General features: G+C 35.3%; 1 protein-coding gene across 2 annotated transcripts in view; it reads right to left on the bottom strand.

Moving 5' to 3' along the window:
• DPYD (dihydropyrimidine dehydrogenase) overlaps window positions 1-24,577 on the bottom strand; it is an 824,864-nt gene that overhangs the window by 267,598 nt on the left and 532,689 nt on the right. For both annotated transcript variants that reach the window (XM_081305920.1, XM_081305921.1), the window contains one exon: window positions 16,513-16,596. In XM_081305920.1, coding sequence (XP_081162046.1) covers window positions 16,513-16,596 — 84 coding nt within the window. The remainder of the gene's footprint in view (window positions 1-16,512; window positions 16,597-24,577) is intronic.

The raw sequence follows: 24,577 nt of genomic DNA, 5'->3' as shown, positions 1-24,577 counted from the left end.
TCAAGATTATGCTGACTTTAAAAAATAAGGTGAAAAATATATTCTATGTTTTGTCAGTTTTTATTGTGCTTTGTATATGTGTGTCTATAATAATTTAAAATCTTTAGTACTTCTGATAGTTTAAAGCCAGTCTGGAAAGCCTGTTTTCTCTTGTATACTAAAAACCAACCTGACTGGATCCTGGTCAGCCATTCTACAGTTAAAATGGAAATTAAGAATCTTTTTAGTTCTTTGTATATTCTGGATATTAGGGCTCTATCTGAAGTGTGAGGAGTAAAAATTTGTTCAGAACTCAAAAAATTAAACAATAAGATAACAAACAACCCTATCAACAAATGGGCCAAGGACCTGAACAGACACTTCTCAGAGGAAGACATACATGCAATCAATAAGTAGATGAAAAAATGCTCACCATCTCTAGCAGTCAGAGAAATGCAAATCAAAACCACCCTAAGATACCATCTCACTCCAGTAAGATTGGCAGCCATTATGAAGTCTAACAACAACAAGTGCTGGCGAGGATGTGGAGAAAAGGGTACACTTGTACATTGCTGGTGGGACTGCAAATTGGTGCGGCCAATATAGAAAGCAGTATGGAGATTCCTAGGAAAGCTGGGAATGGAACCACCATTTGACCCAGCTATCGCCCTTCTCGGTCTATTCCCTGAGGACCTTAAAAGAGCATACTATAGGGATACTGCCACATCAATGATCATAGCAGCACAATTCACAATAGCTAGACTTTGGAATCAACCTAGATGCCCTTCAATAGATGAATGGATTAAAAAACTGTGGCATTTATACACAATGGAGTATTACACAGCACTGAAAAATGACAAAATCATGGATTTTGCAGGGAAATGGATGGCATTAGAGCAGATAATCCTAAGTGAAGCTAGCCAATCCTTAAAAAACAAATGGCAAATGTCTTCTTTGATATAAAGAGAGCAACTAAGATCAGAACATGGAAGAAGAGCATGAGGAAAAGACTAACATTAAATAGAGACGAGTGGGGTGGGAGAAAGGGAGAGAGAAGGGAAACTGTATGGAAATGGAAGGAGACCATCATTGTTACACAAAATTACATATAAGAGTTTGTGAGGGGAAAGGGGAAAAAAAACAAGGGAGAGAATTAAACAATAGCAGATGGGGTAGAGAGGGAAAATGAGAGGGAAGGGGAGGGGTATAGTAGGGGATAGGAAAGGTAGCAGAATACAACAGTCATTAATGTGGTATTATGTAAAAATGTGGATGTGTAACCGATGTGATTCTGCAACTTGTATTTGGGGTAAAAAATGGGAGTTCATAACCCACTTGAATCAAATGTATGGAAGATGATATGTCATGAGCTTTGTAATGTTTTGAACAACCAATAAAAAAAAGTATAAAAAAAGAATCTTTTTGACTAATTAGGTTTCAAACAGCTTTGGCTTGTACGGTATATTCATGGATGTTAAGAAGGCATTGTCACAATTAAGGTTTTTGAGAAAATCCCTTCCAAGAGGATGTTTTCTATCAACAAACAGAAGCAAAATTAAATGCCCGATTAACAAACATAATGTCCTCTTTAATAATTCTCAGCACTCTGCTAATTCTGTTAACATTACTGTGCTATCTACGACTCTTTCCTTTTGTTTCATGTTTTGAATAATTCAATTAGAAGTCTCACAAAGCAATAACAAGGGATTAAATGTTGTTGAATTGTAATTCAGAATAAAATCATAAGCTCTTTGGGAACATTGTTTATAAAATTCTACAAAATCTTTTCAAGTATCTGTGATTGTTGGATTCTCCAAAATAAATAGTCATTGATTTGGAGAAGTTACCCTTTTTCCTGGTGCCCAATTCTACTGAATGAGGAAAACAAAAATATGTAAAACAGAATGAACCACTGTGAAAACAGGCCAGTACTTGGGAAGGACTTAAAGATGTCTCTATTTTGGCCAACATGGAAAGAAGAGGGATGCCTTGCCTTCCTTCCTCCTGAATTGTGAGGAAAAACACATCTGGTCAGCTGTAGCACTGAGCAGAAGAACCTAGAAGGCTCATTTGTAAGGGTTTAAAATTTTGGCCTTTCTTCTGGAAAACATTAGTGTACCAGTAATAGGAAGGGTATCGTGAGATGGTCAGTTACCTTGCTGTTGGAAAGCATTTAGTCCCAGTCATGAGAGAAGACAAATGTGACACAATCCTAGGTGGCTGGTTGGCAGAAGGAAGCTAAGAAGCTGAGGCAAGAAGAATATTGATCAAAATATCTGTGTCATGGGAATGAATACCTGTGCTGCTGTAGGAGTGTAAATTCTGTGTCTGTTTTCTAAGCTCTCATCAGAATTAATGATAAGGAAAATACCATAAGAAAATCATTCTTACATCAAGATTAGGAACAAATAGTACAACTTAATGTCATTTCACAGAGGAGCAACAGACTAGTGGTTAATTGTACAGGCCTGTGGTTCAGACAACCTGTACGGAGTTGTTTCCTGGCTGTAGAATTTTAAGTAAGTTGCATAACTTTTCTTCGCTACAGTTTTGTCTGCAAATATCTGATTAATAGTAGTACTAGCTCAGAGAATTATTTGAGAAATAATACAGTCCATCTAAAACGTGACCATATTTCCTGGCATATAATACATTTTCAAAAATGAAAGTGATTTGTTATTAGCAATGTAATACAATCCTATAAGTTCCTATAAAAGAAAAAGTAGTGATGATTCTAAGCAAATCAAATATGCCATGAGGCAGATTCAAACAAGAAAAATGCTAAGTCACCTACAAGAGAAGGAAAATATAATTAAATAAATCACATGATATTTTTTTTTTTCAATTAAGTGAGAGAAAGCAGTCTCAGAGCTGGAGGCCAGACCTCTAGCAGGCTGGGAATGGGACAGAGGTGAGAATGATAGGGAAGGTGGCCAAAGGTAAAGAAAGGAAGCTATGAGGAAACTGAAATCTCCTGTTGAACTTCATTACAATACTAGCTAGGATGCAAGTGGTGGGAAAGAAGGAATTAAACTTAAACCATAAGCTTCAGTACAAAATAACTTACTTAAATAACTTCCTAATCTTAAGGTTACCACTGAATACTACTATTTAAAAAAAATGATCTTGGGCTTGGGTTGTGGTTCAGTGGTAGAGCACTTGCCTAGCATACGTGAGGCACTGGGTTCCATCATCAGCACCACATAATAATAAAATAAAGGTATTGTGTCTACCTAAAAGTTAAAAATAATTTAAAAAATTATCTAGCTCTCTATGTGAGTCAGCTTTGCATCACTGTGACCAAAATACCTGACAAAAATACTTAGAGGGAAAGTTTATTTTAGCTCATGGATTAGCGGTTCAGTTTACAGTTGGCCAAATCCATTGCTCTGGGCCCAAGATGAAGCAGAACATCATGGTGGAAGGGCACAGTGGAGGAGCACTGCTCCATTCATGGCAGCCCAGGAAGTTGAAGGTGGGAACACAGAGAAAATGAACACTTAGGGGGCATGCCCTCAGTAACCCACTTCCTCCAGCCATGCTCGCCTCCTTATAGTTATATAGGATAGACTGATTAGGTTACAGTCTCACAATCTAATATTTTTTTACCTCTAATATTCCTGTGTTAACATAGGAGTTTTGGAATACCTCATATCCAAATCATAGCACCCTCCAATTTACTTGCTTCCTTTATTTATATTCATAATTTAGAGTGGAATGTAGGTGGTGCATAACATTTTTATGTTTACATATAAGAATGGATGACTTTTGTAGGCAGTTACCCTTTTGACATAGTCAAGATGATCTAAAAGTTTAGATTATGGGGGTCAGTAAGATAAATTAATAGCTTATTTTTGGAGAGGTTGTTCTTAAAGATGACAAGTTTTGTATTAAAATTAACACTAGTCAAATCACACTCAGAACTGAGCTTCAATAATTAATAATGAGCTGTAGATAAAAAAATTAGAAGAAAAATAAAAATATATGATATAGTTGTTCAAAGTCATTTTGTAAACTGACTTTAAAATATCAGTTACCCAAGTGTATAAATTATCACTGGAATGTGGCTGATAAAAGTGCAATAGGAGATTCAAAAGTGACTAATACTCCCTATTTTGAAAATTAACGTCTCATGTCAAAGGCATGTAAAATAGGAGCACTGTCTCATCAAGGTAGAACCATTCAGGAATGAAAGGAATAAAAGCCCAAACTTATAGAAAAGCCATTGCATTTGGTAGAATGAAATACATGAAGTCCTAACACTCAGGAGGTTTCCTCAAATCATTCTCTCTTCTGTCATCGTAAATATATTCCCTGTAACATCTCTGATGGGTGCATGCGACCTAAAATGCCACATTTTCTTCCTATCAGTCTGCTTTCTCTCATTCACTTTACAACCATCTCCATAGCCCTTTATGTCTGTTCCTCTGTCTTCTCTTCCCTAAACTTGGCAGAAAATAGTTAAACTTGGAATTGTGACATATCTGAGTCTAACATGAGGATTTTACTTCATCTTGAAGCTGATGGGACAACTAACAGTCCTGTGGGAGCTCAAAATGAACTACATTACAAGTTAGAAAGTTCACTCTGAAAGGCCAATTAGTAAAAATAAAACAAGAAGTTGTTTCCATGGCATTTGGAAAATATTAAAGGAACTGATGTTTGCTTTAAAAAAATACACGTACGGTGTGACTCTGCATCAATTACAACCAGAGGAAGGAAAAGTTGTGCTTCATCTGTGTACAATGAGTCAAAATGCATTCTGCTGTCATGTATAAATAATTAGAACAAATAATAAAATATAAATATATAAACCCGATGGAGTAAAAAGTTAATTCAAAATGGCAAGAAAAGAGAAAAAAAATCATGGAATGAATGAAACTCTAAACAGAAATTTGGAGACATGAGGGACAGTAGGGAGATGAAAAGTAGAAAAGAAATGAATACAGGCAGAAAAGAAATCATGCTCTTGGTAGAAAATGGTAAACTAATTTTTGAGTTAGTTACTATAGTAACTCTTACTTAAAATCACAACTACAGTCAGGTATAGAGGTTCACCCGTGTAATCCCAGCAGCTCAGGAGGCTGAGGCAGGAGGACCCAAGTTCAAAGCCAACCTCAGCAATGTAGTGAGACTCTGTCTCAAAATAAGAAATAAAAAGGGCTGGGAATGTGGCTCAGTGGTAAAGTGCTGTGGGTTCAATCCTGGTAAAGGACAGCAATAAACCTGGAATGCAATAAAGCAAAAAGAGATACAGGGAGGGAAAGGTCAAAGATAGAAATAGAAAATCAAAGGTAATTCAGAATTAATGGAATTTAAGGAAAGTACATTTACAAGAAGAAGGAGGAGGAGGAGAAGGAGGAGAAGGAGGAGGAGAAGAGGAGGAGGAGGAGGAGGAGGAGGAAGACAGAAGGATTAAGAAGGCATAAAAACAGCAAACAGAGAGAAAAACAAAAAAATGAACAAGTGACTAAATACTGTGATGGGAAGAGTTCAATTTCTCTCTTGATTAATGCACTGATATTTAGTAAATATGCATAGTGATTCATTTAAATGCAGCAGCCACAAATATGACAAAAATCCATAGCTATAAGAGGTAGGATTGCTGATGATATATCATGAACTATGTAATGCTTTAAATAATCAATAAAAAAAAATAAAATAATAAGAGGTAGGATTGCTGATTTTAATTTTAACTGCAATATAAAAATGGGGTTGAAAAATGTGGAACAGTCTTGGATGTTCACTGCCAACGAGGTTGAGAGCTTTCTAATCTGATACAGTAAGTTCAGGCAGGAAAGTCCATAGTCCTTCTTAAATAACTCTAAATAGAATGTAGGAGCTCTAGGTAGGATAGCAAAAAAAATGTGATATGTCCACAGAAGAGGGAGAGAAATTGGGCATGACAGCCAGGGCCAACTAAAGCACATAAAAGGATGGAACAAAACTTACCTGCACAAGGTCTGCCATACAGTAGTTGCTTAACTAGTAACTAGCAAATTCACTGAGTCGGTGATGTTCCATTTACCAAACTATCTTTTCAGGCTGTACTCATCAGTTGGAAAAGTAAGAAAGGAATGAGCAGATAGTTGAGCTTGCAAGATAAATGCAAAGATATCACCTCTTTGGAATGGACTTCCTCTTGGAGAAAGGATGAAAATATTGAATAATCTGAAATTAGTAACAAAATTTACAGATTCTGTGTGAATCAATCTATAAGGGATAAACAGGTCCATGCTATTCTGGTAAATAAACTATTCTACCAGTTGTTGTTTTTTTTTTTTTTTTTTTTTTCTGTTTTTGCTATTAGCCTTGGCGCTCTTCTGGATATGTGTTTGGGATTCTTGGAACCAAAATGAATAGTACATACAGTGAAGTGAACCTATCCTGAAGGGAAAATGACAACTACATAACACCATGTAAAAGCATGCAGACAAAAAGAGAATTTGTTTTTCTGTATTATATGAGACAATAAGGCAGAAAGAGAAAGAAAAGTTAGGCAAACGACTGCATGACAGAAAAGGAAAATGAGGCTCAGAACGCACAGTATCAAGGGGGGGAGCCCACAGAGGCAGAAACAAGGTAACAAAAAGGACAAAACCCACAGTAGAAAAGAACTGTCAGACACAAAACCCTCAAAACAATAGATAGGAAAAAAAGGAACAAGATGACAGGAAAAGAGCAGCATGGAATCTAGTAAGAAAAAGAAACAAAAATTTCAAATAATGGATTTTGTAACACCCCTGCTGTTCCTCCAGTGCATTGTGTCACAGTCTCACAGAGCAGAGCATAATTTATTATGGTCACTTGCTGCCAGGCTGCTATAAAGGGCAATAGCTATATGAAAATACTCCCTACCGCCTGGATGGCTTAATGATCTCCCCATTGCAGAGGGGTAGGGCTGGGGGTGGCAGCAGGGCAGGAGGCACACTTTGGGGCTGGAAGGCTCTCTGCATATTCAGTGCTTCCCATATTGGAAGAAAGGCTCAATTAACACTCAGGGAACCAGTGTGGGCTCCCTCGCCCCCACCCATCTTCTTTTCAATAATTAGTCTCTGCCTTGTGTAGTTTCTTAATGTCTGATACCATATATACCCTCTCTTATGGGATGGCTAATGTTAAATTTAAATTTTGAAAAGATGGATTTGAAAAAAATCACATCTTGATGATTAACATTAATAACTGGAAACAATCATACTATATTTTAATCATCCCTGGAGATTTTAAGAAAATGTTAGAGATTGACTTTGGAAATGAGTTGAAAATATTAAAATCACATAAAAATAAAAATCATCTGAATCATCTGTATCAATTATTTTATATAAAGAAGCTTTTTGAATATTTTGACAAATTTTTATTATGATTATTATTAATTGCCAGAGATAGAACCTAGGATCTCATGTATCCCAGGCAAGTGCTCCATCACTGAGCCACATCTCCAGCCCACATAGAGGAACTTCCATAAACCCCCAAAGCACGGTAGAACTATCTTCAAACAAATATGCATCATATGTGTCAATTATTTGTATGTTTGATAAGGCCAGGAACCACTGTGACATTCTTGTTTTGAGAAGGTGCAGTGGCTCTTCAGCCAGATGGCCAGGCTTGGGTTCTTGATGCTGCTATTTACTTGCCCTGTAACCCTGGCACATTATATTTAACACTTTGCTTCTGAGTTCCCTGTCTGTAAAATGGGACTATAATAGAAAATAAATCACAAAGTTGCTATGAATATTAAATGAATTAGCCCTTGGGTCAGAGCCTGGTCAACGGTAAGCATATAGCAAGTGTCAGCTAGAATACCTGCTCTCAAAGTGCAAGAGGTCATAAAGGGCATTTATAAAGCAGAACTGCTCTGCCACTTGGCAGTTGGCCTGGAGATAGCTGCAAATTGCATCCTGTAATCCTGCTGGAGGCCAGGCTGTGCAGTGCATTTTCTTTCTCTTCCTTCACTCCAGGATACAGACCTTGTATATACAGGACAATACTTTCGTGAGAAGAAGTCATAGTCTGGCATTTTGATATCTTTCATACCAGGAAAACTGTATTTCCCTTTATTCTATATCAATAATCTTTATAGAGATAATTATTTAATATTTAATGTTAAATATTTAATTTTTATTTCCATTTTTAAAAATAATAAACTGAAAAATTATATAATTGTATATGTTTATGGGGCATAAAGTGATGTTATGATTATTAATAGCATGTAAAATGGTTAAACAAAGCTAGTGAACATATCTCTTACCTCAAATATTTAGTAATTTGTATAGTCAGATCATTTGAAATTTGCTTTCTTGGTGATTTTGAACTATATAATATTCTCATTGTATTAACAACATTGTACAATATATCTCAAAGCAAAAAAAAAAAAAAATTCTACTATCTAGTTGAGTCAATATTTCTTTTGGCCATCATCTCACCATTCTCCCAACTCCCCACCAGCCTCTGGTGAGCACCATTCTGCTCTGTTCTTTGAATTCAGTTATTTTAGACTCTCATGCATAGTGAGGGCATGTAGTATTTATCTTCTATGTCTGCTTTCCTTCACATAATACTCTAATTTATCACATTTTCTGTATCCATTCACCTTGTGATAGACACTTAAGGTGAATACTGCTAAAATAAACATGATTATGCATCCATATTCTCAGCAAACTGATTCAAATCTTTTAGATAAATACCCTGAAGTGGGGCTGCTACTTAGATGATAGCTCTCTTTTAATTTTCTGAGTAACTTCCATAGTTTCTGGTAGTGGTCATACGAATTAACATTCCCGCCATGGTGTACAAAAGTCCTTCTCTCCACTTATCATTCTCACCAACAGCTGTCTGTTTGAGAATAAAGATGGTTTGAAGTGACATATCATCATAGTTTAAATTTACATTTCCTTAATGTTTTATGATGTCTTTTTTTTGTGTGGGGTGGGTACTGGGGATTGAACTTGGGCACTTGAGCACTGAGCCACATCCCTAGCCCTATTTATTTATTTATTTATTTATTATTTAGAGGCAGGGTCTCACTGAGTTGCTTAGTGCATCACTGTTGCTGAGACTGACTTTAAACTCACAATCCTCCTGCCTCAGCCTCCTGAGCCTCTGGAATTACAGGCATGCGCCTCAGAGCCTGGCTGATGTCTTCTTTTGGGACATGTGTATTCAGTTCCCTTGTTCATCTTCAATTAGATTTGTTTTCTTTCCAGAGAATTGAGTTTCTTATATATTTTAGATATTAATCCCATATCAGGTACAGGCTTGCAAATATTTTTTCTCTGATACACAGATTGCCTTTTCCTCCTATTACTTTTTTGTTTGTTTTTCAGAACCTTATTATTATAAAGTAATCCAATTTGTATATTTTTGCTTTTGTTGCCTGTACTTTCAAGATTAAATTTTTGAAAAAATCATCAACATTGATTTTTGCTTAGATCAATATTGTGCCCCCTGTTTCCTTGGATTAGTTTTATAGTTTCAAGTTTTAATGTTTAAGTTTTTAATTCATTTTTAACTCATTTTTATATGCTGTGATTATGGTCCAATTTAATTCTTCTGCATATGGATAACAGTTTTCCCAGAACCATTGCTGAAGAATCTGTCATCTTTCCAATGTGTGCTCTTGTTACCTTTGTAAAACAGTCAACAGATAGATGATGGGGTTCATTTGTGGACTCTATGTTCTGTTTCATTGGCTGACTCATCTATTTTTTTTATAAAAACACCTTGCTACTTTAATTACTATTGCTTTATAGTATAATTTGATATCAGGAAATGTGATGTTTCCAGAATTTTTCTCTTAAGACTGTCTAGGATATTCAGGATTTTTTTTTTTTTTTTGCAGTTGCATTTGGATTTGGGCATTATTTTTTACTTTTCTATGAAAATGACATTAGACTTTTGATAGAGATTGCACTGGACCTGTAGGTCCAGTGGGTAGTACAGACATTATAAAAATATTAATTTTTCTAATCCATGAACATGGGATAACATTTCATTTATATGTGTCTTTTTCAATTTCTTCCAATGCTTTATAGTTTTCAGATATTTCAGCTTCTTGATTAAATATATGTATATGTATTTTAGTTTTTTAGTAGGTATTTTAAGTGGATTTTTAAAAATTTTTCTTTTGGATTTTTATTGTTAGTGTATAGAAACACTACTGATTCTTTTGTATTGATTTTGATCCTGCAACTTTATTATACTCATTTATTACATCTAAATTTTTTTCTTTTATGGTATACTCTTCCAAGCATATATATTTACATGCACACACACATATATAAATTTTTTATACATAAAAAAAATCACATAATCATCAAACAGAGAGAGCTTCTTTACCTATATGGATATGAACTTATTTATTTATTTTTCTCTCACCTGATTGCTCTGGTAAGATCTTTGTCTTGTTTCAGATTTTACAGGAAAAAGTTTCAAATTTTCACCAGAGTATTATATTACTTGTGGTCTTATTATACATAGACTTTGTTAAGGTACACAAAATATATTATATTTTACATTTTAAATCTTTTCTGCTTAAAATAATTTAAAATGAGAATGGCTACATTTAAAAGAAAGGCTTTAATATAAGCTTGGTGATAAAGGTAGGGGAAAGTATGCCCAAAATGCCAGAATCACAGATATCAGTGGACTTTCTACAGGTATATCAATCATATTCCTTCTGAGTAAAGTATTTTTTGATGTGAGAACAAAAACAAAGTTAGCTACAAAATATAATATCATAATATATCTCCAATGGAATCAATGTCAAGACTGACTTTGCATTTGTAGAGTTTGCAGTTCCCCATAAGCACCACCTTATGTTTATTTGGGGGTTTGTAATGATTTCTAAGAATGTGGATGTCCAATGTGGTGGCAACAACCAAAAGGTCTTTGATCTTCAATTAATGCTCTGATGTTGTAAAGTGTCATTATTTGAATATGCCTATTTTCTTGAGCTTTTCTTTCATTGGATTTACCTGACAGACTGATAAATGAATTCCCAAAATATGGTATAACTAGGATAATAACCATAAAGTAGCAATATTAATACTTGAAAAGCATGCAGGCAAAGCAAATTCATGTTGCCTCCTCCCTGACCTGGCTCACTCATTCCAGCTGGAAACCTTGAACTGGTTACACCATAAAGCCTGGTTCTTCCCCAGCAGGAAGTATGTAAACTTTCCAAGACAGAAGTTCCTTGGTTTTAAGATCTTTCTAAAAGTGGTTGTTCTTATGCCTCCCTTTGATTTGTCTTATTCATTATCCTCTCTCTTACCTTGAAATCTCCTGCCTTTACTCTTTGCTGCTCGAAACTTACATTTTTCTCTTCTAGTGTTGCTAATATGAAGTCTCCTTTACTCCTGAGTTCTTTATGGATTTTGATACATGACTGCTCTGTCTTCCAGTTCTTCCAATACTAGTTTAATCTCATGACTGGACCCTCCAATTTATTGTTGGTATTCATATCATAGTAATCTTGGTTTCCACCTGTCTCTCCTGTGCCATGCTGACATATACTGTTATGGTATGATATGCTATCTGAACTCTTCATGATATCATAGACTAAGACCATATCCTCTCCACTTGCTTACCCCATCTCTGCACCCTTAGGCCAATGACTTTTTTAGTTCATCTTTATGCTATAATAAACAAACATATAGTGAACTCTGCCATATTTCTCAAACCCATTGTGGTGGTAACAATGACATTTGAGAATGACATTTTAAAATATTTTGCAATGCTTTTATTTCTAAAATAATACAATAAAAACCATACTAGTTTTAAAAATATACGCTTAGTTGTTTTTCCTGAAAACATACAGCAAGACACATGCCTCTTTAGTTCTATAAATTATTTTTTTATATAGCCACAGTGAGGTTGGCCACAGAAAAACAGCACCCCTTGACCAAGAAATGATACTTTTAGATTTATATGATGTTGCATTCTACCAAAAATTTATAATTTTTAAAAGTTGAATCACTTTATATCATTAACCAACATTAATAACTATAATTGAAAAACTAAGAGAATCAGCTTTAGGCAAAATATTGGCAGTTACATAATGCCTCTTACAGATCTCCTGTAGTTATTCACTTATGCAAGCACCCATGTCTATGAAAATGGCTGAGAATTAAAATCAAATAAAAAGTTGGACAACATAATATAGCATAAAGCAAATATTTCTTTTTTTATTCCAAAAAGGCTTTCTCATAAACAAGTTGATAATTTATGTTTAAAGCACTGCAAGAATTTTAATGTCACAAGAAAAAAAAGAACAGAATAAATCCCATGGGTATGGTAAGATCAGATTCCAGTCACTTTTGGAGAAGCTAATACCATGCATCCATTTCTCATGTTTCTTCAGGGGACTGTGCTAGTTCACAGCACAGTGATTTCCAAACCTGTGAGTGCAATGTCAAGAAGCTCAGCTCATGGAAGCCAATGTACACCAGTCCATGCTTATCCAGTCAACACAGAACTCAAGTTCTAGCTCTCTAGCCTCAACCTACATGAGTTATTCTGTCTAGAGAAAGACTGAACATCACATGTAATACCATGTGGCATTTCAACACCTGTATACCTTATAGGGGCTAAGTCTGAAGAAATGAGAGGAACCAAAAGTCTGAGCAAAAAAGGTTTCTTAAAAAGGCAAAGCAACTCAGCAGTGATTGGACCTCCCAAGGCCAGGGAAGCTACTCTGGCTTCTGTTTGTTGCATTTTACTACTGGTAGGGCTCTCATACTCCTTTTTTCTAATATTTTGGATTTCTCATACTCCCGAGTTCCTGAGTTTCAATTCTCTCAAAAATATAGAAAATACTGTGACTTGCCACCTTTTGTGGCTTTAAAAGAGGTATCTATATTGCCCCCTCCACAGACACTCTATCAGAGACTGGATCCAAGCAGGGCTGTGGCAATCATTCTGTGGAGAATGGACTGCGCCCTATGAGAGGGAGGGTCTGTTACCCCAGCTGCTGAAGGAAGGCTTTATTTCCCAGGGGAAATTCTAGCACATCTGGGGCAATGCAGTCCTTGTACTTAGTTTTGGATTCTCTTCCTAGTGACAGACATCTGCTCTTTGGCAAGGATAAGATTAATAATTTGTTGTTAATGCCTCATGAACATACGCTGGCATGGTGAAACAAAACACAACCTCTTTCTTCCTTTTTGAAAAAAATAACATACAGTTTGTTGTAAATTAAATTTAAACAAAGAACAGATCAGGAAGGAAATACTGAAGTACCATTTTGGAAGATCTTATTAAAAATTATAATCATTTCAGATCCTGAATAATTTTAGATTAACCACCTTTAAAATTTTCCCATTCTTGCTTCGTTAAATCATCATGAAAGCAAGACAATATATGTTTTCCTAATTCTGAGACTGTTAGATTGAACATACCAGTGTTGAGAAATTCTACGCAGGGGGAATATGTAAATAAAGGGACGGTCCTGTGAGATTGCAAGTTGTAAGAGATACTAACGGAAACATCACCATCGTGGTTGTGGCTCTTGCCTGTAAAGCCAGGGAAATCTTCCCTTTGATTATATGCTCAGTCTGGAATTTTCCATCTAAAACAATTTTAAGTAATATAGTTGTGTACTATTTAGTAATCACACCTAAAATATTCAAACCACTGAACAATGGGATTCCTACAAAGGCCCGGGAAATAACATCTTTCATTGCCTCTTTCAAGTATTACTAAAGAAATCCAAATTCATTAACAATGGTTCAAACTCTAGATCATCTCATTCAAACCTTCACTTTAGTGAAGGAAACAAATTTAGGGGAGTAAGTGGTTTGATCCAGGTGACATAAATGGTAGATGGAAAGAATATAAGCTGAGAGTGCCTTTAAACACCCAGCACTGCTGAAGCATTTAAGATTTTATATGGAGTTTCACTTAGTAGAAAACACACACTTCAAATTATGAGCTTTTATTTCAACAAATTTCATAAATCTATAGGTCTATAAGTCACAGAGTAGAGGTTATAGTTCTTCTTCTTCATAGATTTTATAATTTTTTGTCAATTATTGTATGTAGTTTATGCTGATTATGCACATGTAAAATCTTTTAGGTACTAAGGTGGTGTTCTTTGCTTATTAAATATTTGTGACAAAATTGAGATAAAGGAGGAAATATAGCAGGTGTTTGGAGAGGAAACTGAACCATATAAGAAAATGTCTCTAATATATAAATATTCCAGACTTGGAACTAATGTCAGTGTCTCATTCTCGAGGACACATGGATTAGGCTCTAACAATGCAGACAATTCTGTGCTGGGCACCCAGATATTTTCAACAAACAGAATGCAAATCCATCTGGAATGTCTCTTCTGTCCTGTAACACTGAGCACAAATTTCCCATCACACCAACCTGCAAGTGTTCAAGACTTTGGAACTTAGGGAGCAAGGAAGAAGGAATGGGAATGGTACACAGAGCAAAGCAAAAGGAGGTAGAGGGAAAAGTGAATAAGCCCCAGATGTATGTAAGTCCCCTTCAAAAAGTTGAGTCCTAGTAAAGCAGTTTTGAAAAAAATCACACTAATATTCTTTCTTACTTTCACATAAAATATTGAAAAGTCATGTCTTTAGGTAATTATACAAAATTATGTTGGACCAAAAATGATTAAATTTATTTTTCAATGAGAGAATTTAAAAAATATATAATTCAAAAGAAAATTTCTCAACTAGACCAATAAAAAGAATTGGTTTCAGTTTTATAATTATAACTGATAAGTGATATGGAAATGTTCCTACATTTCCTTCAGCCAAGACATCACAGTTTGGGGAACAAATGTTTTCTAAGACTTCTAGAAATCTTAATAATTATCTGTGACTACAAAATTTTAGCATTTGACATTCTAATTCAACTAAAAGCTGTGCAAAAATTTATGTGGCTAAATAATTCTCTAGAGAGGACACACCCCAGACACTTCACAGCTGGTTAAGTTCAAAGGTGCTCATAGAGCAAAGTCTATTCTAAAAACATAAACCTAACTGGGGCTTGGGCAATGTTTTTAAAAGAATTGTTACACTTGTGGCAAGGGATAAATATTAGAATGCATCCTTCCTCAACAAATTAGATCTATCTAATCTAAATCTATCTGTCAATAGATTTAAATTCTCCATAACTATTTTTACTTATGTAACTATAAAGCTTTGAGGTTCATACTGTGAAATGGGTAAAGTGACAGCATTGACTAGAAATAGGAAGAGGGTGCTAACATAGGTCCTGCTCTGGGTTTCCTCCTAGTTATCTTCCCAGTCTTCTTTGTTTTAATCACATTACACATCTGGACACACTGACTGTTATCTCATCATGTGATTCAGACATAATGCTATTTTTCTCCACTGGGTAATTGTGAGTTATGGTTCTGTTACATACTGACTGACCTTCTGAGTAACCTGTTGTGAGTGAGTGGAACAGAGAATATACTTGAAAAAAATATATATATGTAATTTTTTATACTTGAAAAATATTTGCCCAGCCTCGCCTCTCTGGCTGCTACATAAGAATGATTTCTTCCTAAGTCACAAATCTATTCAGAATCCTAATTAAATATTTACAAAGTACTTTAAAAACCTCTCTGAATGCTAATATGAAAATAGCAACCCACATTCATTTCAATAAGTAGAAGTTTTTGTTCTTCCAAATTAATGGCCTCTGGGTTTTATTCAAATCAATTCAATGATTTGAGAAAAAGAAAAGAAAAAAAGTTGAGTACCTACTATGTACCAAGCTGTGGACCAGATGTGAACTAAGAAAAGTAAACTTTCAAGAACTAGATGATCTGTCAGAAATTATATTTCATATTAGGTAATTCATACCATTTCCCTCTGTGCTTAAAAGCAAAATTAGATGAAAATACTCACCTTTTTAAATTTTTTATTTTTCTGCATTAAGTTTTTACACTGCTCCTTAACATACAACCCTGTATCTAGTTACATAAAGATGTAGCATTTTCTACTTGGTAACATATTATTTCATGTTTTATTCCTTTGGTTTTTGAAAGTATTTTAGCATGAAGGTTCCATTTATTGTATTCAAAAATAAAAATAGCATCAAAGTCTTTTTGCAACTCCCCAAACACAGTTAGGGAATAATGATCATATGCTAAAAAATGTAAAATGCAATTTGTGCTGTGCCCCATTTACTACAAAATCACTACGAACAATGCATTTTGTATAGTATATTGCCCCAGGGAAACTGGATCAGCATCAGGAATGAATAAAGAACATTGCAATTGAAATCAGCTAATTCTGCTTCAGCGCTTTTAAAAACTATTTGTTATGATATTACTTCCTGTCAAGCACATAATGTGATATTTTCCTCAATAAAACTAAATAGTTGCTGTAATTTCAGCATCCCTCATTTTCCACTTTTTAAGCACTAAATATTTAAACAATGTAGACCTGGAAGTCTCAAGCCAGTCATCTGATCCATGCATCTTCTTGCCTAAGGTACAGAAATGATCCATGCAGGGGCCTGTTAGGTCACACTGACATACATAGTGGCAGCTGTCGAGGTCCTTACCTGCCCACAAGCCAGTCCCATTCCTCTCTCTCCCATGCCATGTGGACACGATAAATTTAACTCCAGGGCATCTGCTCCGGAAGCCTTTAAGACATAGGATGAAAATGAAAGAAAAGGCAAAGCTTTATTTGTATACCAATATGCTTTCTCCATTGATAATAAAGATCACATTTGTGCAAGTTTAACTTTTCTGTTTTCCATTTTGCGACCTCTGAGATATCTTCTAACTCTATCAGATTAAGGTATATATAACAACAACACAATAACAGCAATAAAAAGTGCTTCGAAGGTGCCACTCATTGCTCTATATATTCTCCATTTGTTTTTTCTAATTCTCATAATCCTTGTATTATTATGATACCTATTTGACAGAAAAGAAGAAGCACAGGAGGTTCAACAATAAGCCCATTCTTAAATGACACGGATTTTAACTCAGAGCTGTTTGACACCACATTTATTCTTTCCTAAATAGCTTCTATTTTTATAGAAACAACTCTTACTCACTCTGGATAATTAATACTAGGAGTAGACATACAAAGAAAAATGCAGTAGGCTAGCTAGAGTGAATGTGTAAAATTAAAAAAAAAATGTTTTTAAACTGAAAATCAATTATATCACTTTTAAAAAGAGTCCATGCTAAGAAACATGAATTATTAATAGATTTGTCTGACTTTCATATCCAATAGAAATCCTTCTTATTTAAATCACTAATTCCTTAGTATACAAATGAATCCTGTCAAAATGAACAAAATAGTTCAGAGTACTTGGAGAATCTTAGAATTCTTGAAATGTCTTCTGTGAAAAATTTTAAGAAAAAGAAAAACACGTTTTTAAAATTTAACATAGCAATTTGAGGGATGTGGGATAAACTAAATGATTCTAAAATTTCTTTAACATCAAAATTCCTTTTTAAGTAAGGCCAATTAGAATCCTGAATCAACTTCAATAATATTCTATTACCTCATGCAAAGGCTTTTTATAAAAGTTCGTGGTTTTCTAAGTATACCAGATCTTTTTTTTTTTTTTAAGCCAGAAACGATTTCTTCAAAGCTTTTGGCCTAAATATTTTCACTTAGTTTTTCTTGATATATGAATTTTAAGTATGAGCTCAACAAATTTAAAATTACAGCTAGCTATATTCATATCCATCTATTTTGGTCTATTTCCTTTTTTTTTTTTTTTTTTGGTACTGGGGACTGAACGTTGGGGTGCTTTACCCACTGAACTACAATTCCAGACCTTTTTTCTATTTTTATTTTGAGACAGGGTCTCGCAAAGTTACTTAGGGTCTGATTGAATTCCTGAGATTGGCCTAGAACTTGTGACCCTCATGCCTCAGCCTCCCAAGTCTTTCGGATTACAGAGATGCAATACTGAGCCCAGTTTATTTCTCAGTCTACTTTCTTGTTCTATCTTTCCTCATTAGTGAGTTTGCTTTCTTTTATGCAGAGTTTTAAAAGCCCATTTGATCATTCAGCCTGTTTTCTAGCATGGCCTCAAATGGTTTCTTGCTACTCTAATCCAATTTTAAAATGCTCATGTTATTTGAAAATTACTGAAACCTCTGCTTCTTTCTTCCTGTTGGCTTGATAGTAAGCATGAATAAAGCACAACCCTCTGGACTCTGAGCTCGAGTCCTAGGTCTGCTGCAAAGGAACTGGGGATGCTTTGGGCAAGTCATTAACCTTCCTTGTCTTCAGCTGCTCAAGTGGAAACTGCAGATAATATGACCTGTCTCAAAATCATGCCATTTGGGAATTACCAGCTTAATTAAGATCCTACACTGTAATTATATAGCATACAACACTTTTCTCATTATTTCTTAGTCATTTTAGGTATTTCCTTTAGATATTTTTATTTAGCTGAAATACAGAATTGAATAGCAAATCAATTCAATATTTGGATTGGATAAACTCAGGTGGCATTTGTATATATACTTATATTATGCATATTTCATTGCAAAGTCACAGATACTACCCTAGTAAATAATAATAGCCAACATTACTTGAGTGGTTACAGCATGCCAGGATATTTTATTGAGCCTGTTATCTGTTTTATCTTCATCCTCAAAGCAACTCTTAAGAGGTAGGATGTATCATCAGTCCCATTTTACAACTGATAAAACCAAACATACAATGTCCAAGTGATTTACTCACCATCCCACAGTTCATAATTGGGAGTAAGGTCTTGAACTCAAGTTTTGTGAATCCAGAGCCTGCATTGTTACCCACTATTATAAATTATTAGGAATACTTATTCCATGCTGACATTGTTATAGTGTGTTAAGAAAGACCAATGGCTTCAAAACTTGAAATAAAAATCCAAATGTTTTAAAACTACCTGTCCAAAACCAAATCTTATCAGGTACTAATTATTAAAATTTCCACAATATTATACACATGTACACACATCAACTGACCAAATACCTTCCCGCCCCCCCAAAGGGCTTGATAATGAGCATCTAGGCCTCAAAAATTGAGACACTGCTGCTCAAGGTGTCCAAGAGAATAGGAACATTCATTGGGCCTATGCTTGAATATTCTTGTCACAGGATGCACACACCACCTTAAAAGGCAGTTAATTCCATTTCCAAGCAACTATAACCATTCAAAAAGCCTTAATTGCTGAATTAGCATGAAATGTTAAATTAACTGAAACTGGGCATGCATTCTGATTCCTGTTAGTCACAAGCTTTTTAGTTTAGTCACTTAGCCCAGAATTTATTTGCCTCACCTAAGTGATTGTCAAATAAAGTAACCTAGCGAAGGCAGTGACATAGGAAATATTCTAATTTCCTGCATTATTTATTTATCATGCATATATCTGTATGAAGTGGTATGTATATGTTAATTGAGTGGACTCTGGAACCAGATTTCATGGGTTTGAATTCCCCCTTCATCACCACATTCATGCTGTGGGAACTTGAACACAGAATTTAACTGCTTTTGCCTCAGTTGTTCATTTCAAAAAAGTGGTATTAATTTACAGTGTTGTGAGTGTATGTAAATTTAACAAATATAAATGACTTGGAACACTTGGAATGAAGTTAGTACTACAAAAGTTGGAGCATATCTTATCTATGTATCATCTATCTATCTAATTATCCATTCATCCAACTACTATTTCTGGCTTACCTATCATTTGCCTTAATCTGTAAGGATTTAATGTAACTCAAAGCTTGTTACCTCCAGCCTCCAGCCAGGTGTCTATCTCCCGACTCTCCTGTTTACTGTCTGTGCTCAGGGACTTATATGCAACTGGTTCTACATATCTCCATATTGTAGATTTCTGTCCACTTTTTATCCCAACCTATTGAAGATTCCCTAACTTTTACACCTATTTAATTTAATAACATATTGCTAGCCCTGATGGAGGTAAAAATTAATGAGAACCTGGCATTCAGTGTTTTATTTAGACTCTACTAACAATAGCATAGTAACCTGTTTTTGATGCCTGTTTCTCTCCAAAAACCTTCCTTGTCCCATCTTCCCAGTAATAGTCAGACTCTTGGCATTCCCTCATCAGGTCCCTGGCTTAAAATCTTCAGCTGTGGATCTTAATCACCTCACGTTCCTTGGGGCCAAATAAAGTGCCAGTCTTCCTGTTTATTCTTTTCTTTTAATTTTTATTTTTTAGTTTAGATGGACAGCATACCTTTATTTTATTTATTTATTTTTATGTGATGCTGAGGATCAAACCCAGTGCCTCACATGTGCTAGGTAAGCATTCTGCCTCTGAGCTACGCCCCAGACCCCATTTAGTCTTCCTTTGTGTCTGCTACATAGCAATACTTGAGCTCTGTACTTCTATTTTACTTCATTCAATGAGTATTTGTTGGTTGATAAAGCTCTGGGCTTAGAATTGAGGATTTAACAGTGAGCTAAACAGGAGCATGCTTTTGACAGGCAGGGCAGGGTAACCATTAGTATTGCTCAAGGACACCATTATGAGTCATCTCTTTATGAAGGACCACAAAGGTAGATCCAGATTTAGGGGAGACAGAAGCTTAAATAATTTTGAAAATTTTATTGTTTAAAATTAAAAAGTATAAACACAAAATTAGGTGTGGAGCTTAGAAGTAGCCTGTGTAAGGAAGAGCCCTGAAAGTGAAACTTCATTAAATTTATGGTACACCGGACTCTGAACAGGATCTCAGAAAGTGTAGAACAGGGAGGTTTAACCTACCTACCCACAGGGTTCAGGGATGAGGAAGAGAGAACATTCCAGGCCATTGGGTACAAAAAAAGGCTCTTGGTTGGTAGTATGTTAGAAGAGTAAATGAAGGCAACAGGAACCAAGACAGAAAGAATAAACCCAAAGTGAATTTAGGCAGATATGTAGGGATCAGCTGTGCAGGATTTATAGGTCATGTTATATGTTTTGAACTTAGAAGACATGAGGAGAAGATTTTGGATTGATTGAGAGTAAGATTAAAGAAATTATTATAGATGAACTTGGTTTCATGTGGTAGTGATGCATGTTGGGCCACACTCAATTTATAAGCTTCCCAAATTTGGTGGCCTTACTTGCCACCCAGGGAAGCCCCATTCCCTGTTGCTATCCCCACATCTCCTCTGTTAGCTTTCACAGTCTCCCTCAAGATGAGAGCTGGGCTTTATCACAGCATCTATTGTTCTTGGCTAAATGGAAGCTCCAGGAGCACTAGTGCCCTGCCTGATCATGAAGACCTGACTTTTCTCTGCAGTTCTGGGTGTAGATGAAGCATCGCCCCACATGGTGTGGGTTCTGGCTTCTCTAGCAGCAGCCTAGATGGGCAGAGCACAAAGCTGAAAGTGCAGAAAAAAGTAAGGCTCTGTGGTGTGAAATAAGATCAATGAGACACAGGAGACAGGAAGGAGCCAGTAAGTACCTCCTCACTCTTTCTCTTTACGCTGCTCTGAGGCAGGATGATTCTGCATGGCACTCTCTGTCCCACATAATTACCCAATAGGCTCTATTTCCTTGTGACATTCTGGCAGGGTCTATAATGTATCATTCTGTACTTGCTTTCCTTTCACCTCTGTCTCATTTTTCTTTTTCCCTCACTCTTAGTGCTCTGGGATTATATTCTTTAGTAAAGTTTTCTCTCATTAATTGTGACTCAGCTATTTTCTAGGCTAATACACAGTAAAAAAGAAATGGACTCAAAATCTATCAACACGCATTCAAGGTCTATTTCAGATCTAATATGATAACGTCCAGTAATGGCTCTAAACTGTGAATACATCCACAATGCAAAGAGTATCTCTTATTTACTTTTGTTTGTGTGCTGAGGAAATTTTCACATCATATGTGCTTCATAAATCTTTTTCTGCATGAAATTGGGATAAGCTATCAATGCTCAGAAAAGTAGAAAAGTCTGTGACCAGATGCCTGGACCAAGAAAATTGAGGAGAGCCTAACCATTCTACTGATTTCACCAAAAGTTTCACCAACCTGGTAAAACTTTCCTGATGATGTTCCTTTTTCATGGAGCTCAAAATATACAGCTATTCAAACCAGGCTGAGGAAGGTAGGAGAGGACATTACAAACACATACAAGAGGAAGGCCGGGCATAGCATGGTGTCATTGCTAGTAGGAAACCAATCTTCTTAGGAGCATGAATATGATAAAGAAGATGGACTGGGCATACATTAACTTTTACAAACAGCACTTAGTTGAAATTAATGTTTTAAAAATGTACTTGGATGCATTTTTTAAAAATTACCCATCTGATCTTATATGTCTACTTGGAATAGTAAAATAATCTATTGGGCTTGTGAAACTAGCCAAAAATAGTAACCCAAATTTTAATTCTAACAGAGTTTCTCAGGCCTCATTCTCTCGATTTCATATAGCTGCATGTGTTCTGCTATGACACATGAATCTTTTTGGGTTTTAGATACAGTAGTAAAAAGTTGATAAGGTTTCCTAAACTCCCTATTATATAATTCAAAAATTAATCTACCATCAGGAGTAGGACTTCATGAACTTAAAGTGTACACATCACATCAAGTCATGTGCCAAACTTAAAGCCGTTGGCATGCTAGTGTGCTGATATGGCATCTCACTTCTTACATTCTATTTTTCTCAAAGAAGTGCATAAGCTAGGTAGTATAGTAACTTTGGCTTGAATTTTTTTTTAACGTGGGCTCTTCCATTATAAGAAAATATATTTTAATCTGCTTTGAAGGATGTATTCATAAAAACAAAACAAAATAGTGACTATAAAATATAATTGGGTGCCTACTGCATGAGCTGTGATGGAATCATGATGCTAATGCTTTCTTCCAAGGGGATGGGAAGGCCTGAGGATGTATCCTTCATGTGAAGCCCCCTAGGCTAGACCAGACTTAAGTTTATAGGAAGGTTTTTTTAAATTGACATCATGTACAGACCGACTTTCTTGATATGTAGATTGCAATTCTGAGAAGCATTTACTAGACTGTTTTTTTTTTATTATTGGATGTTCACAACATTACAAAGCTCATGACAAATCATATTTCATACATTAGAATCAATTGGGTTATGAACTCCCATTTTTACCCCAAATACAGATTGCAGAATCACATCGGTTACACATCACATTTTTACATACTGCCATATTAGTGACTGTTGTATTCTGCTACCTTTCCTATCCTCTAATATCCCCCCTCCCCTTCCCTCCCATCTTCTCTCTCTACCCCATCTACTGAAATTCATTTCCCTCCATGTTTGTTATCCCATTCCCCTCGTAAACTCTTATATGTAATTTTGTATAACAATGAGGGTCTCCCTCCATTTCCATGTGATTTCCCTTTTTTTTCTCCCTTTCCCTCCCGCCTCATGTCTCTATTTAATGCTAATCTTTTCTTCCTGCTCAGCCTCTCTGTTCTGCTCTTAGTTGCTCTCATTATATCAAAGAAGACATTTGGTATTTGTTTTTTAGGGATTTGACTTAACAGAAAGTATACCTTTTGTTCCTTCCTTGCTCTTTCCCTCCCTTTATCTCCATTCTTTTCCTCCTCTTTTTTTTCTCTCTCTCTAGTTTTTGCTCTAGAGAACTTAGAATATGATATTAAATAAAACTAACTAAAGAAAGATATAGAATGTGAAAATATCATTTCATTAGCTAACTTGTTTATAATTAAAGGCTTTTGACTTTTTATAAGTAAATTCACCCATTTAAAAATTAATGTTCATTACTGAAGAAAACAAATTTTTAAAGTATTTTATTCTTACAGAAAAGCAAAGAAGCATACAATGTGATAAAGTCATTCATCATAGTCAGCTTAAAATTGGCAAAGCTCATGCCAACCACGGGCTCTGTGGAAGATTTCATGGTCAATTAGGTAAATACATGTATAAAATGGACCCAGCACAGAAGATCAGGAAGCCAATTACTGATCATGTTTAATTTCACCCCCCTGAGTCCCAGAAGTAATTTTTCCTCTCAAAGCTTTAAAATATCCACATAAAATGTACAATCAACATTTTTAAGACTATAGAGAGTTTTATAATATTTTATAAAGCACGGTCAATTATTTCAAATGTCTTATTAGGTTCAGTCCTCTGTATTACTGAGACATTTGCAAAAAACTCCAGCTAAGAGTGTCTAGACCAGGTTCCCTGACAGCACGATGGATGTAAGTATATAGTTTTAAGTATGAATTTTTCTACTTGAAATACAAATTTGAGGCACATGGTTAGTTGTTTGCATTTGTGCAAGATTCGATTTATATTATGGAAAACCCGCTGACTAGTGTTCCATTCAGGAGCATTCTGTCCTACCACTTTATGCATGTCTGTATTCAAACGAGAACAGTATTAAATGAACCTTTTATATTTTAAATATTCAGGAGTTTTATATTCAAAATTTCTTCTCCTACTGTCAAACTAGTTTGCCTAAAGGCAAGGTAAGATCAAGTTAGACTCTTGAAGGTAGAATTAAATTTTATCATGGCATCCATCATAATATACAGTTTGCTTAATATGCAAATAGAGAGTGTATGGATTCAGAGAATAAAGGATTTTTAGGTAGTGTGTGAAATCCAAGGGGCCGCTTTTATAGAATAGATTCCTTTTAAATTTACATTTCCATCATTT

Source organism: Spermophilus citellus (genome assembly GCF_964194105.1).
Source record: "Spermophilus citellus genome assembly, chromosome: 9".
Taxonomy (NCBI): domain Eukaryota; kingdom Metazoa; phylum Chordata; class Mammalia; order Rodentia; family Sciuridae; genus Spermophilus; species Spermophilus citellus.
Note: the sequence above shows the minus strand (reverse complement) of the source record. Positions and strands in the feature narration are given on the sequence as shown.